Source organism: Tachysurus vachellii, chromosome 20 (genome assembly GCF_030014155.1).
Source record: "Tachysurus vachellii isolate PV-2020 chromosome 20, HZAU_Pvac_v1, whole genome shotgun sequence".
NCBI classification, from domain to species: Eukaryota; Metazoa; Chordata; class Actinopteri; order Siluriformes; family Bagridae; genus Tachysurus; species Tachysurus vachellii.
Window position 1 is genome coordinate 1,754,507 of NC_083479.1, and position 17,288 is coordinate 1,771,794.

The following is a 17,288-nucleotide window of genomic DNA, read 5'->3' on the forward strand; positions in this document are numbered from 1 at the left end:
ATTTCTCCGTGTATTTCTGCTCTGTGAGTCATTAAGACAGGCAGGAAATTGATTGATTGAGTCAGTAAAATGAAGGAAATTCAGTGGAGTCACCAGTCTGGCCATGCCAAAGTTTCCGAAAGTGTTTTACTCCTTAAAATTGTTTTGCTCCTTAAAATTGTTTTACTCCTCAAAAGCGTTTTACTCCTCAAAAGCGTTTTACTCCTCAAAAGCGTTTTACTCCTTAAGTGTTTTACTCCTTAAGCGTTTTACTCCTAAAAAGCGTTTTACTCCTAAAAAGCGTTTTACTCCTTAAGCGTTTTACTCCTCAAAAGCGTTTTACTCCTCAAAAGCGTTTTACTCCTTAAGTGTTTTACTCCTTAAGTGTTTTACTCCTTAAGTGTTTTACTCCTAAAAAGCGTTTTACTCCTAAAAAGCGTTTTACTCCTCAAAAGCGTTTTACTCCTTTAAAGCGTTTTACTCCTTAAAATTGTTTTACTCCTTAAAAGCGTTTTACTCCTTAAAAGCGTTTTACTCCTTAAAGCGTTTTACTCCTTAAAGCGTTTTACTCCTCAAAAGCGTTTTACTCCTTAAAGCGTTTTACTCCTCAAAGCGTTTTACTCCTCAAAAGCGTTTTACTCCTTAAAGCGTTTTACTCCTCAAAAGCGTTTTACTCCTTTAAAGCGTTTTACTCCTTAAAATTGTTTTACTCCTTAAAATTGTTTTACTCCTTAAAAGTGTTTTACTCCTTAAAAGTGTTTTACTCCTTAAAAGCGTTTTACTCCTTAAAAGCGTTTTACTCCTTAAAGCGTTTTACTCCTTAAAGCGTTTTACTCCTCAAAAGCGTTTTACTCCTCAAAAGCGTTTTACTCCTTAAAGCGTTTTACTCCTCAAAAGCGTTTTACTCATTAAGCGTTTTACTCCTAAAAAGCGTTTTACTCCTCAAAAGCGTTTTACTCCTCAAAAGCGTTTTACTCCTTAAAGCGTTTTACTCCTCAAAAGCGTTTTACTCATTAAGCGTTTTACTCCTAAAAAGCGTTTTACTCCTCAAAAGCATTTTACTCCTTTAAAGCGTTTTACTCCTTAAAATTGTTTTACTCCTTAAAATTGTTTTACTCCTTAAAATTGTTTTACTCCTTAAAGCGTTTTACTCCTCAAAAGCGTTTTACTCCTTAAAGCGTTTTACTCCTCAAAAGCGTTTTACTCCTTTAAAGCGTTTTACTCCTTAAAATTGTTTTACTCCTTAAAATTGTTTTACTCCTTAAAATTGTTTTACTCCTTAAAGCGTTTTACTCCTCAAAAGCGTTTTACTCCTCAAAAGCGTTTTACTCCTTTAAAGCGTTTTACTCCTTTAAAGCGTTTTACTCCTTAAAAGCGTTTTACTCCTTAAAAGCGTTTTACTCCTTAAAGCGTTTTACTCCTCAAAAGCGTTTTACTCCTCAAAAGCGTTTTACTCCTTTAAAGCGTTTTACTTATTATATAAAGTGCGTTGTATTCCTTCAGCAAGTTTTCTTTCCTTAAGTGTTATTATTCATTAAAAGTGTTTTTATTCATTAAAAGCATTGAATTCCTCTGTGTTTTATTTCTCTTCTTAAGCAAATTAGAAATGGTTCTTTATTGTATTAGTTACTAGATTATAAAAAATCCCAGCAGTGTCTGTTAGTAAAGCTGTGTATGATGATACAGTCTGGATGTTGGGACAGAAGTTAACATGATCATTGATATGAGATTAATGTGAATAATGTTTATTATTATCGTCACATCACACTTTTGGAATTCCGCTCGTGCCGATGACGCTCGCTGACATTTCGCCACTCGTTTACTCAGCCATCGCCTGACCTCTGACCCCTGACTTTCACAACCTGTTTAAATGGCAGTTTCTGCAGGCAGTCCCCATTAGAGAGAGAGAGAGAGAGAGAGACAGCGAATGCCTGCTGAAACATTACCAAATTATTCCTCCAATAAAAATGTTTTTTTCACTAAATTCTTCAAGGTGAAACGCTACAGAAGAATCGTTTAGCTTTTTATCAGTTTGATCTCTTTTGGTTTTTCTTCAGCAGCTTGTGTTCATGAATAAACCTCCATATTTGTTCGTGCTTAATTAATTAAGACGCAGCATCAACGCCACAGTTTTTTTTTTACAATCCAAGCTGTCGTTCAATCACAACCTCGTTTAATTCGACAATTCGGATCGATTAAAAAAAAAAAAGAAGACAAAATGTTTGATGACATCGTTAACTCTGTAAACCACGTGAGGAAAGAAATCTGTAATGTGACCTGTTCGTCGTGATACAAGATTCTTCTTTTTTTTTTTTTAATCGGTTTAAATAAATAAAATAAAAAATTAAATAAAAAGGGCAACTTTATGTATTTAAAATGAAAACAAAAATTGTTCTTGTATGGATTTGTAGTTGAGTGACAATTAATAAAAACAAAATGGGAAAAGAAAGACTAGTGAATAAAATAAATAAATAAACAAACAGGACCTGATGGCCAGTCAGACCACCAGTCATGACCACCAAAATAAAAACCCCTTCCAACCCCACTCAGCGCCGCCCTCTCCTGACCAGGATAGAAATATTTTCTTACAAATGGCACGCTTCACACTTTATCTTTATTCCCACCTGCAGCAGTTTCTTTTTGCCTGAGTGAAGCTTGAACTCCGGACCGTTTCTCCTCAGATCGATGATATCGCTCAAGCCGTGCAGCGTCCTCTTAGTTCCTCATATGTAATACAGGAAACTTTCCCACTTGTGTAATGTTCACTAAACACAGATCAGCCTCCTCCAGGGGTTTTGTGATGGTTACAGACAAAAACTTGGATTTTTAAAAAAATTTAAAATTTATTTTAATTCCCACATTCACAAATTCACCAGATCCTGAATTTGACTCAATAAATGACCTCATGTGGATTTTATGTTATGAAGCTACACAAAATGATATAGAACATGATCTTCAAGTGTATGTGTGTGTGTGTATGTGTGTGTGATTGTGTGTGTGTGTATCATCTTTCTTGTGTGTGTGATTGTGTACGTGTGTGTGTATCATCTTTCTTGTGTGTGTGATTGTGTGTGTATATGTGTATGTGTGTGTGTGATTGTGTGTGTGTATCATCTTTCTTGTGTGTGTGATTGTGTGTGTGTGTGTATCATCTTTCTTGTGTGTGAGATTGTGTATGTATGTGTGTGTGTGTGTGTATGTGTGTATATGTGTGTGTATGTATGTGTATGTGTATATGTGTGTGTGTGTGTGATATAATTTGTAAAAATATTTGCTAAAAAAAAAAAGGTTAAATATATGCTGGTTTATTTTTGTTGTGTCAGAATGGCAGCAGCTGTGGATGTGAAACGAGGCGTTTTTTTATTAAACAGGCGAACAGTTACAAACAAAAATCCCAGCTCAAGGTCGTTAAAGAGGCGAGTGTCAATAACGAGGCGGAAGAAGAGGCGTGGAGCCAAAAACAGAGGAGCAGCAGCTACACGAGGTCCGACTGTGAGTTGAAGTTGTGTGTAAGAGGAGTGAGGAGGCCATGGAGGTGGAACGGCTGCTGGTAACTGAGGTCCGAGGCGGACATAGTGTCACGTGAGAGTCACTGACAAACATCATCTTAAAGACCAGAGAGTGAAGAACATCCACTCCATGTCCAGATGTTATGTGGAAATGTTCACCACAATGTTCTCCACCTCCTCCATGGACACAATCCTGAGACACTGAACAAATAAATAAACAAACAAATGGAAACGAAGCTCATTCTAAATTCCCTGCATTAATAATCACATGGTATTTTAAAAAAAGAGAGCATTTCTGAAAGCAAATCAGATTTTATGTTAATTTACAATTAGCCTTGCTACAATTTCCCTCAGCATTCATTACATCATCATCATCATCATCATCATCATCATGGTGCTCGTACTGTATATTGCGTGTCTTTGATTGCCTTCAACCTCTTGCCCTCGCACCGCAGTTAGAGCGGTCGTATCACCGCTAATAGGATCCTCTGAGACCTGCATCCAGAAAGCAGGTAAATATTACCGCCGTTATTACCTCACAAATAAAAAGGACTCTGTAATGGCGCAGCACACAGCGAGATCTCAGCGCTGTAGCTTGCGTCATGAAAGGAGCAGCGTGTTGTGTTTAGTGCCAGAATAAATCCGTCACGACAGACGGCAGTCTTTAATTCGTTAACTGAATTATTTTAAGCATCATGTGTTATGATAATATGTCAGTCACACACACACACACACACACACAGTGTTGAGTTTGATCAGAAAGTCTTCCTTAGAGAAACGAGAACGAGAACGGTCAGCGTAGCGTCCTGACCGTCAAACGGATTATTTCGATCTTCAACTTTCGCCTTTAAAATTTGGTCTTTATTCGTCTGTTCCGCTTGTGAGTAACAGTTTTTTTTGAAGCCGTTCATCCTTCCAGACAGGAAACACGGCCCGGTTTTCAGCCTGAATCGCTCTCAGCATGTGAAGCTTTAGTGCTTTATTTCCTCTGAATGTACACGTGCGACTATGACGTCTTTAAGCACCCGTGCGATGAATGAGTCACGTCTCCGTGTCCAATCGAGGGGAAAAGAAAATGTATCCGGATTCATTGCAGGCTTGTTTTCTCTCTATATTTCTATATAAAATATTTCTGTTTGTTATCGTAGAGTAATTTTCCCAGATTGTTCATGACAATTCTGTTCATAAAACAAACAAACAAACAAACAAACAAACAAACAAAAACACAGCATTAATATCCACAGATATAAAGATTTGTTCGGGTCTAAACTCAAATACACATTATGTCTCTTTTTAATATCGTAGAATTTGAAGATTAGGAAGCTTAGCCTAGCATAGCATGGCGATATTTCTGCATGTGCTTCTCCATAGCGATCGACGGTAGCAATGCTACTGTACGTCACACGGTGGAATAATTGTGCTTTTACTGTCAAAAGAAGCAGCGCAAGAAGAAGGTTTGTAATTAGCAGGTATGATCACACACACAAATAAAAGAAAATTGGTCGAAAAAGCAAACAGGATTCTGTGATTTTTGATTATTTTGTGATTTCTCACAGAAATTTTACACAGAATCGAGTCAAACATGTGACATTCTGCAGAGCATCACCACACGCTTCCGGCGTCCAGCAGAAGCCCAGCTCTTATAGAAAGTCATTACAGGCGTGTTTTCACTTCTGAGAGTTTAAAATCAGAATTCTGTGCTTGGGAATTCAACAGACAAAGTCACTCTCTGAAAAAATGGTGCAAATTTTGAAAATGTTAAATAAATCAAGCGTTTTTTGGAAATAACTACAAAATAAAATAAAATAAAATAAAAATCTCTGACTCATTATTGTATGCATGGTGTTTTGTGGAAAATATGATGCCTGGTGTTTAAATCCTAATTTAACTAAAAAAACAAAACAAAAAAATAAGAAATCATCAAATTCAAATTTAAATTTCCTTACAAACTGATCAGAACGTACCTGAGGGCCTTTTTACACCTGGTCACTTCATGTGTTTTCTCTGATCCGATAGCTATCTGATTTGTTAAAACTGTTCCATTTACATTAGGCCACATAAAGGCGTCTCGGCGAATTGGACATCGATCTGATCTTTCTACTCCCGCCCAAAATGCAATTATATTTTACCTCATTTCCGGGGTAATTGAAATGGAACGCGCTTTGGTGTATACGGTTGCTACAAAAAAACAGCATTTACTGTTTGCTGCATTTTCACTGGCGGCAGCATTTTAAGACCCAATGAGACACCTGGGTGAAAGATCGGAGCCAGCGCTGATGGGAAAACATATTTGTTTCTGGCGCGATGCACGACTCGCGAGTCACCTGCGAGTGACGTACTTCCGTTTGGGAAGAGTATAGCGCTGACCTATGTGGCTTGAACAACCACATTTATTTACACCTGTCCAGTTTCATCTGAAACGCGTCCCAGACCACCTCCTGAAGGGGTTTGAGCGATCGGACTTATATCCGTCTCGAAACCGTTTCGGAGGGCATTTAGACCTGGTCTTTTTACCATCGGATAGCTATCGGATCACAGAAAACACAGGAAGTGACCAGGTGTAAAAAGCCCCTGAGTCATTATTTATTAATAATAAAAAAATAATAATTCTGCAAAGTCTCAAACACCTTGATGAAATGGAGCTGTGGATGATCGGCGTCCATCCAAATGCCGGATCTTCTTCCATTTCTTCGTGTTATAAACAAACAGGATAACAAGACGAACGTGTCTAATTCGATTTCATGAACGTTTTCATTTCTAAATGAAAGCCTGAAGTGTGGAAAGCGTTCTGAGATGTTTTGTGCGTAAACAGGGCTGGGATTAATTATTTGCTTACGTTAGATGAGTACAGAAACGTGCGATCAGCTTTAAACCAAGGGTTATTGGCGAGTACATGGACCTGTGTGGGCTCCAGGAAAGTCAACGTGTTCATTGATTTTATTTTCAACACATTCGCTGTGCTCGTGACGGATTACGTGTAAATATTTAAATATATGATTCAAAATCTCTTTTACTACTTAATATATTTCTCTGATTTTTTTAAGCAGAGGTGAAAACATGATGTATTAGTTGTAGCTTGGCTTATGTATTAGTAAAGTATAGATATTTGTCTTGTATGTGAACGTGACACGTAAATCGTGTAAAATCGTTATTTATCCTTGTATTTCATTTATATTATTCACATTTGATTTCATTATTTATTTTTAAGCCACGGTGCATATTTGAGTGGTAATGCAGCACGTCCTTGACTCAGTTTTTCAGACTGTTATATTTTTTCAGTATCCATTACATTATTTTTTTATGTACTGTGCTAAATAAATAAAGACATAAAATAAAGCACAGATATCTTTGAAAATAATAACATTCCATTTCTGTACATTTAACCTTAAAAGATCTACTGTCTACTGTAAAGCCAAAAAGACTTGGTGCCAAGACTTTTGCACAGTACTCTGTGTATAAGTGTATTTATTTATCAATTCTATCAGAGAAAAAAAAAAATCTTCTCCACAGAGATTCTATTGCAAAACTAAATGGATGAATATTGACATTGTTCAGAGTATCAGTTTAGAACAGCACCGTTTTTTTTATCATTCTATCAGAGGAAAAAAAAAAGCGAATGCGGGGGTCTTGGATGGATATTGACTCCATTGTGTATCAAGTAATAACAGCAGGAGTGTGTTTTTTTTTTTTTTTTTTCATTCTACCAGAAGAAATATCAGTAGATAACAGCACAATTGGATCTTTCCCCTCCACAGTACTTTGATTAAACAGCGACGTGACGATTCCAACCACAATAATCTGAAACCTTGCGAGTGCTGGGTTTTTATTTCTTATTTATTTTTTATTTCTCTCTCTCTCTGGGATTCGTGCGTCTTTACCCCCGCTCGACTTCATCGCCGCTACGTCGAGGGTCGTGCATCCTAAGGGCTGTTTTTTACTGAGTAACACACAAAACTACAAGTGATATTTTCAGATCAGAACTGTTCTGGGAACAGATTAAACATGGAAGAAGAAGCCTGGAATATTCTACATGTCACGATGTACTTAACAGATGCTCTAAACCAGGGGTAAAATATGGCATAGATCAGGGGGTTTACAGAGGAGTTGATGTATATCAGCCAGTTGAGTACGATCCACACCATGGACACGGATGTCAGGTTTTCAACAGACAGAGAATGTAAATAATACGGAATCCAGCAAAACAGGTACACGAAAATGACGATGCCTAAGGTTTTTACAGCTTTGTTTTTCACACTTTTGACCCCACGCCCATGTGCGTTGTCGTACTCTAGAACGTGGATGGATTTGACCTGATATCTCACCACTTTAAAAATTCTCAGATACAAAAACATCATGGCGCTGCAAGGCCCGACGAAGGAAATGAACAAGTCGGCCATGGAGGCCGACTGACTTTGAACCACCACGCATTTGCCGACGCATTTGCTGAACAGGTCAGGATCAAGCAGGTGGCCGTTAAAGACATAAAATAAAACATTATACAGAATAGCACAAGACCAGGTCAGAACTATAAACAAGGACGTTTTAGAAATGGTGATTTGGGTGGAATACAACAGAGGGTTGTAAATGGCAATGTACCGATCGACCGCGATGAACACCAAGCTGCCTGCAGAAGCCGACACGGAAATATAATTAAGCAAGGGATAAAGCGAGCACATGGTTTTCCCAAGATACCAGCAGTTATCTATCAAGTCCATAATATTCACAGGCATCACTACGAGTCCCACGAGGAGGTCGGCCACCGCCAGAGACATGATGAGCAGATTGGTTGGTGTGTGCAGTTGCTTAAAGTGGGAGATGGAGATGATCACCAGCAGGTTGAGGATCACGGTGACTACAGAGATGCATGACAGGAAGAGGAAGAGGAAGATGTTGCTGTTGCTGCTTCGCAACTCCTTTCTGCAGGAGTTGTTGTTGTCTGGAAAGCAGTATTCATCTGTCAGATTTTGCTGAAACTTAGTGTTGTTCATCTGCAGATCGGAGGATGATCAAGCAGCTGTGTCGTTGCTGGTCAGCAGTTGAGTTGAACAACTGATGGATTTGTCCTTTTGTGGCTTTTGGCTTTATACCCAAGCAGGAAACCTCCCACCAGTGTCTGACTGGCTGAATAATTCCTTCTCATTTGATATTCAAAAACATTACATCTGTTTTTATCATTCCTATGGGTACTAGATGATTCCGTCATGCTTTCTGGTATAGTTTAGAAATAAACTAACAAAATGGTGGCGCTGGTATCGGAGCCTGGTGGCCACTGGTTCTTGGTTGTCACAGTTGTTGTCTTTTCTCAAAACCAAGTCCCGGTACCAAACAGCCAAGGAGTTTTCTATAAATAAAAGTTGATTGATTGATTTTAGGTTTGATTCTCAAATCCGGTTATGGCATATGTAGATTTTTGCAAATCCTCTTTGCATCCATTGTCTTTTGGGACCCCCGGGTTCTGTCTACTTTACTTAATACATGGCAAATTATCATCCTATCCAAGGTGTATTCCTGATTTGCATCTGGCTGGTGCCCAGTTTTATGCCCTTCATGCATTTCCATACCAAATCCTTGTTCTTGTTTGATTGATTGGTTGCTGGTCTGGAAACCAAAGAACACTAGCTCTACTGTAGGTTCTGCAGTTTGCTCCTGACCTCCAGATTTGCCTCTGCAGAGTTTTGCAAGACATCCCAGTGTGTGTGTGTGTGTGTGTGGGGGTTCTTTTGAGAATTCCAAGTTCCTTGCACTTGCTAAAAACAGGTTCCCCATCCAGGTTGTATTCTGGCCTTGTGCACATTTAGCTGGTACCCAGTTTTTATCCACATTCCATGCATTTCCTTACAACAGGTCTGTTTCTTGGATGTCAAATCAGGTTGCTAGTCTGGAAAATAAATATAGGTAACAACACCACACCATAGCTCCAGTGTTTTGATGTTTCATCCAGGCCTCCAGTTCTGGCCTCTGCAGATTTTTGATATTCTCCTTGTCCATTCCACTCCAAAAGTAACCAGGGTGAGACATTCTAACAGAACACACCTTGGCAACAACAAGCACCTTTCAGTCACATAGTCCAATGTGTTTATTAGTTAAATAACGACTTTGTTCAATCAAATGGTGATCTCAAACTCGTATGTCTTGTCTGTATTTTTTGAAAGTTCTACTAGAGAAGACAGTGTTAATGTTTGACTGTTGAAGTTTTTATAGCTATATTAAAAAATAAACAAACGAACGGGGATAATAGCTGAGGTAGACCTTAGACATGTAGTCTAAACCAGGGGTGTCAAACTCAGGCCTGGGTGTAATTATATTTGGCCCGCGAGATCATATCAAATGTGCATTTGATATGCCTTGCCACTGTATTGACGCGTAGTCACAGCAACAGCAAGCGACCCTCATTCTCTGTTGTCAGTCGTTAACAACCATGTTACAGTCACATCGGGCAAGTTAACTCCACCCTCCACAAAAATGGCCAAACGAAAGATGGACAATAGGAGCTTTCAAGACAGGAGGGAGGCAGATGATGTGTTCACGAATATAAAGGACAGACCTGTTTGTCTTGTGTGCTAACGAAGCTAACGTGTCTGTAATGAAAGAATATAACATAAGAAGTCACTAGTCGAAAAGTTGGATTTTCATTGAATGAAATGATTATTTTTGGTTGTTTTGTTGTTGGTTTTGAAAAAGATCCACTTCAAAAAGGAACTTAAAATGATCCAGTGAGAGGCATCGTTTATTTATTTATTTAAATAAGAAACGAACACCGTTGATGTGTCTTTTATTTCAAATTTAATTTCTTATGTGTTTGTAATATGAAGCTCCGGTTGTTCCAAATCCTGTGTTCAAGCAAAACTAAAGTTTGTTTCCATATGAAAAAGGTTGAACATTACACATCAGTTGCAGTTCATTTTTCAATAAATATTCAGTTTGGCCCGTGACTTTATCTCAGTTTTATATTTTGGTCCACTGTGGATTTGAGTTTGACGCCCCTGGTCTAAACAGTGCTGAACTGAGTACTGAGACTTGATGCACTCCTGAGGTAGAAATGAACATTTAACTGGTAAATAATATACATAAACTTATCTCTTGGCACCTTTTTGAAATTTTTACTGATTGGCAGCAAACCAGGACGAGTGTAGAGTGAACGTAGGATGTGAACAGTGAAATAATAAGGTAGGGAATCTGATTGAGTGACATGCAAGAATGAGATGTTTTGTGCTACTGGGTTCTTACTATTTTTATTGTGCAACACTAACAGTAGCAGAAACTTGTTGATTGTTTAATTTGAATGTATAATACGAAATAATTGGGCCTTGGTTTTCCAAAACGTTAGCATGGGTGACTGCTAACTCGGTTCTCTGCACAATTCCCTGTACACTCCATTGCATCATCGTATCTCTGTTTACTTGACACCTTTAATTCGACTGCGCACCTTGTGAAGTCATTATCGCTGTTAGGCCTGGTGTGTAAGTGCTAATGGGGTCTGAGGAGACCCGTAGCTAGAAAACAGGTAAATATTATCATAAAAATAGTGTGGGGGCCGTCTCGTGTCACTAATGACCTCACAAATGATAGGTTCCAAATGCTCTCAGCTGGATCTGCAACGCGCTGCTCGCAATTTGCGCTAATTGTAAATAAGTATAAGCGCTGTAAGAGAATCCGTGACGAAGCGCTTGTCTAGTCAATCTGCACACACGCACTGTTTTTATGTTACAGGTTTGTTCTCCTCTGCGATATGTGTGTGTGATTTATGGCTGCGTGCTGTGCAGATAGTTTTTAATAGACATATGATATAGATCATGAGAACATAGAGATGGATAACACACACACACACACCCACACACACACACACACACACACACACACACACACACAGGCTGCTGTAACTCACGAAACCTCAGCCAGTTGCCTCAGACTGATTAACAGCTGCTTGTTGCAAAGCGCTGAACGAGCATAGCTGCAAATGCAGCCGACTAGCAATATGCTGAACTAGCATAATTGCACGAGTAGCATGCTATCGTGTCTTGTCTCTGAAACCTTCACCGTTTCCTGTTTATTACATTCCTCTGTGTCGTATTTCAAATTTTCAGGGCCTTAATTTGAATGAATGAAACCACAGTCACTTGTTATTATAATTAAGGAAACTTTGAAAAGTTCACCCATCTCTAATCTTCAGCATCGTGTCGTTATATAAATGCAGTTGTTCAATGAAAAGCATTAGACGGCTTAGATCAGATCCTTCCTCCAGCTCAGTGACGCTCAGCTTCCTGAACCGTGTCTCTTCCTTTCCATAAAAGCATCTCACATATGAATAAACCTGCACATCTGCTCAGTATCCTATTTTACTCTATTTTACTTCTGACTTCTTATAGCAGAGCAAAGCTTCCTGCTTGATTGATGCTACGTTAGATATAAAAGGGAAAAATTATACAGTGATACACTCCAGGCTGCGTTTATTCATTACTGCGCCGGGGTGAAGTTTGCATCCCGGCCTGTACTCAAGGTCTTTATGTCTCCTGGATCTTCATTCATTCATCTTCTACCGCTTATCCGAACTACCTCGGGTCGCGGGGAGCCTGTGCCTATCTCAGGCGTCATCGGGCATCAAGGCAGGATACACCCTGGACGGAGTGACATCACATCACAGGGCACACACACACACACACTCTCATTCACTCACACAATCACACACTACGGACAATTTTCCAGAGATGCCAATCAACCTACCATGCATGTCTTTGGACTGGGGGAGGAAACCGGAGTACCCGGAGGAAACCCCCGAGGCACGGGGAGAACATGCAAACTCCACACACACAAGGTGGAGGTGGGAATCGAACCCCCAACCCTGGAGGTGTGAGGCGAACGTGCTAACCACTAAGCCACCGTGCCCCCCTCTCCTGGATCTTATTTGGAAGAAAAAAAAATTCCACAGGTTTCGAAAGGAATCTTATAAATCGAACATGACGTCTGGAATTGGACTTGTGTGCACCAAGCAAGCGGTGAAACAGATTCAGCGTTAATGATGAAGATGTTGCGTGTGTGTTGTGTCGGGGCGGCACGGCGAAGTGAGCTCAGCGGTGTCGATCTGGAGGGAGCTAGAAATTATAAATGCGACAGACGAAAGAACGAACGAACCGACGGTGAGAAAACACCCAACGCTTTTTTTTTTGGTTTCTGGCTCCGAGTCGAAGCAAGAGGCTCCATTCGTCATGCCGCTGACAGCCTCGGCTTCACTTCTTGCCACAGTAAATCTAATTGAATACAAGATCAATAGAAGTGAGCAAGGGGCTGGGAATAAAACCACCAGGTCAGCGATCATGAAGGGGATATTTTATGAACTGTACATGCTGGTGTATATCAGGTCGAATGAGACAGTCATTAAAGTACAAACAGACGATCGACATTTTGGAAACAAAGAAGCGTGTTCGTCACTTAACGACATGTGGGAACGTTGGAATGTTTCAAATTTAAACTGAAAAGTCAAAGTGTTAACAAGAAGTTTTGTCGTCTTTCAGAGTTCTTTGTGATCATAGACCGCTGTCTTTAAACACTAAACTTTCTTTCTCTAAATAAAATAAAAAATAAGGAAAGACAATAAGGAAAGACCTCCCTCAGATGAGACGACATGAGGATTAAACCCTTTGGGATGTAAAGGATTGTTCGGTATTGTTAAACTTTACCTACACATGATCTTCATCCTCCTCTTCTGCATGCAAATAAAAATGTGTTTATTTATTATTATAAATAAATAAATATAACCCTGACCTCTGATTGCAGTCTGTCAGCGTTCAGGCTTCTGAGTCCATTTGGGTGATAAGGGAAAGTGTTGGACTTTCATTGCTGAGGTTATGGGTTCAAATCCAACTAGTGGGCTTTTTTTCCTTCCAACATTTTTGTAGAACAGTAATCTGTATCAGTAGTAACTAAGTATGCAAGAAACAGGATACTATAGAGGGGCTCATGGTTTGAGGCATAAGGAACAATTTCTTATGTCTGACAGAGACACTATACTAATCTGGAGTAACTAATAATCTATATGTGGCACAAAATGCAGTAATTTAGTGTGACAAATGTGGCTGGTTCATAGCTCAGCTGGTTAGGGACACTCAGCGAGGTGCTGAGGTTATAGGTTCAAGGCTCAGGTGAGACAGTTTCCAAGACTTTGTATCTACAGGAAAGAACAGATTTTTTTAATCAATTTAGATGATGATAGATTTCTAGTATGTAGATCAATAGCAATGGAAGTGTTCAGGGCATGTAACAGGGATGTAGTAAAAGGAAAGAGTAATATGGATTGCAAGTAGATTAATTTTTATTTATGTGTATGTGTGTGTATATATAATATTAATTAATTATAATTATCATATATATATAGAAGAGTAAAAATGAAGTTAAATTGAATAAAGTATATAAAATAGTGTATATATAAAAATATATTAGACAAGAAAAAGCCCAGAGCAGCATAACCCCACCCTTCACCTCTCCAGGAGCCCCAGGTGGGACCTGCTGGCTTTCACTCTCTTTCTCTCACTTTGCCAGACTTAGAGCCCCACCGGGTTCCGGCCCCTCAGCTCGCCTGCAGGTGGTCTCAATCCTGTGCAGCATGACACTGCAGAGGGACGCACCCTTAGACATGTGAGCTATCAGAACTTTCTGACCCCTCTGCTTTTTTTTAAACATTTATCTTTCAGCTCATGTCACTGCTACACCTTAAAGTGATTCTAAAACTCACCTGAACCAAGACTTGAACCCTGATCATCATGGTGAGAAACATTGTGCACCAACCCACTGAGCCACCAGGTCCTTACACACAGCTGTTTTTTTTTTGGAGCTTTACCTTTTAGTTCTTGTTACTACTACAGAGAAAGCTAAGCTTAGGAAGGAAAACTTTCCTGAACCAAGACTAGAACCCTAATCATCATGGTGAGAAACTTGTGCACCAACCCAATGAGCCACCAGGTCCTTACATGTGTTCCTTTTTTTTTTTTTTGTAATTTTGCCATTTAGTTCACATCAAGATACACTTGGAAAGGAAAACTAACCTGAGACAAGTCTTGAACGCTGATCCTCAGGGTAAGAGACAGCTGTTTTACCCACTGAGCCACCAAGTGTGAGGTAGTAAGTGACTGATTTGGAGAATCACCTTTAAGTATACTTCACTCCTTATAACATGAAGCAGGGCCTCGAACCCTGAAGCCGCTACATGGTTAAACATGGTGTTATAACATCGCAGCTTTGACTCCATCCAGGTGCACTGGAGTTAAGAAGAAACACAAGGAAACATCATAACGTTGTTGATTCACATCGCCGGGGTTCCTGCTTCAATCCCGAGCTCAGACTCCATAAGCTGAAGGTTTTTCTTTCCTCGAGTGAGCACGAAGACTGAAAGCTGTGAACATGTCATTTTTTCCTGCTTTTTCTTCCTCATTATCCCGCTTCACAGTTTGTCAGGAGTGAAGCTGATCTACCTCAGACTCGGAGGATGATGAACAGAATATCTGTCCTGCATCTCTTTTCTGCATCAGCTGTTGTTGTTGCTGTTGTCAGGATCTCCAAAGCTCTTGAACATCAGCGCTGATGTTGATCAGTGATGAATTACACGGCGTCGAGTTTCCACGCAGATGCTGCAGCTTCATGCCTTCAGTGAGAGAAATGAAAACCTACTGCATTGTTTTTTTATAGCAGCTTAAAGTAAAGCATTAATGATGAATTTTAGCACAGAAGCCAAACAGGGATAACGAAGGAATAACTGAACCCAGAACAGGAATTAAAGACGTTCGGTGTAGCTATAAACATTTAGACATTTAACCCACATTTGATTTCATGGATAATTTTTCATTTAAAGAAGAAATGGGGAAAAAAATATTGAACATAATATAATTCCACAATTTATTTATTTATTTTTACATGAATAAAGGTAATAAAAATATTAATATTAGGCATTAATACTAATATTGCATACTATTTATTTAATGATTAAAATAATTACAAATAATAAAAAAAACGTATAATATCAAATATTTATTTATTTGTGTGTATGTTTTTATTTTAAATGAAAGCTTTTAGTAATTAATATACAGTAATATTAATACTAAAAAAATGTCATTTATTTGTTTGTTTGTTTGTTTGTTTGTTTGTTTACTCGTCCTCTTATTTCCTACCAATCAGAAGCAAGAAATCAGCACGTGCACGTACAGTCACGAAGTCACGTTTGGACGTAATAGAGGTTTGTGTTTATATTATAGTGTTGTGAATACAAAGAAGAAGGAAAGCAAGTCGAGCAAGTGGAAAGTCATGACGCAAATCTTTCATCTTTATGTATAAATATATATATATATATATATATATATGTATGTATATATATATATATATATATATATATATATATATATATATATATATATATATATATATAATAATATAATAAAATAAAGCAGAAGAAATAATTCATTCGGTTTTTGAAACTGCGTCTGTATGAAACATGAAATAAACTTTTGCACTTGACTGCTTGAGCTTTCAGTGCTGTGACAGAGGACTTTCATTTATTTATTTATTTATTTATTTATTTATTTATTTATTTATTTATTTAAATGAAACATGAAAATATTCCTGAAAATTTCACTTCACAGTCTGTAGATTACAAAGGATGCTACAATTCCTGGCACTTGATTGAATGAAAGTGTGTGTGTGTGTTTTTGTGTGTGTGTTTGTGTGTTTTTGTGTGTGTGTGTGTTTTTGTGTGTGTGTTTGTGTGTGAGTGTGTGTTTTTCTGTGTGTTTGTGTGTGTGTATGTGTTTTTGTGTGTGTTTTTGTGTGTTTTTGTGTGTGTTTTTGTTTGTGTTTTTGTTTGTGTTTTTGTGTGTTTGTGTTTTTGTGTGTTTGTGTGTGTGTGTGTGTGTGTGTGCGCACGTGCGCTCTCCCTGCTTCAGTAAACACAGCAGAAACAGAAATATATTAAGGTTAAAAACCCAGAACAGCGTCTACGTGTACGATTATACACACGTATAGAAACGCACAGAAATACCGAGGCGTCTCCTCTTTAGGGAACTTCCTGCTCTATCAAAACTGAAGAAAACAATCCGAGTGTCTCACCAGAACATCTGTGATTCATTTCCTAAAACGGCACGACACACAGGAGTGTTTTGTGTATTCCTTACACAAAATGTCTAACGTGTTATTCTTCTATGGATAAAAATGACACCCAAGAGAAGTGTAAAAGAAATAAACCACAGCGCCAACGTTGTTTACCTTAAAAAAAGCACAAAAGCATTTTGTATACAGTCAGAAAATTGTGTTACCAAACCGAAATAAACCTGTTTTATTAGACGTCTCTCACAGCAGCACAGAGAAGCTGATCTCATGGCAGGTATTTCTCTTGATGTACAGCTGCGAGTTCTTATCAACCGGCTCCTTAAGGCCGTTTCAGCAGGTGGTGTAGAAGAAGCGAAACCACCCACGTTCACCCCGAGTGCCATCAGCACATCCTGCCAACTCTGCTATTCAGAAGAAAAAAAGTCTTTTCAGAGACGCAGCGAGCGGGAGCAGAAGCCTGGTGAACTCCCTGAGACAATAACGCAGCTCGAGGAAAAGATGTTCCAGACTATTAAACAACGTGAATAAAACGCTGTTGAGAATCAACGTCTGGAGGAAAAAAAAAGAAAAAGAAAAAAGAAAAATGTGTGTGTGCCGCTCGACGCATGAGATTAAAAAAAAACGAACGACTTAACACGCGGCTCCCGGGACGCCGAAGGGTGCCAAAACTTTTAGAACGCTGAATTCAGCATCTTCCTCGAAATAACCTGCTGA

At 38.8% G+C, this 17,288-nt stretch overlaps 1 protein-coding gene across 1 annotated transcript; it reads right to left on the reverse strand.

Moving 5' to 3' along the window:
* Positions 1 to 7,462: 7,462 nt before the first annotated feature.
* On the reverse strand, positions 7,463 to 8,476 carry LOC132863358 (trace amine-associated receptor 13c-like). The gene has a single exon (XM_060896133.1). The coding sequence runs from the start codon at positions 8,474 to 8,476 to the stop codon at positions 7,463 to 7,465; it is 1,014 nt and encodes a 337-aa protein (XP_060752116.1).
* Positions 8,477 to 17,288: the final 8,812 nt, after the last annotated feature.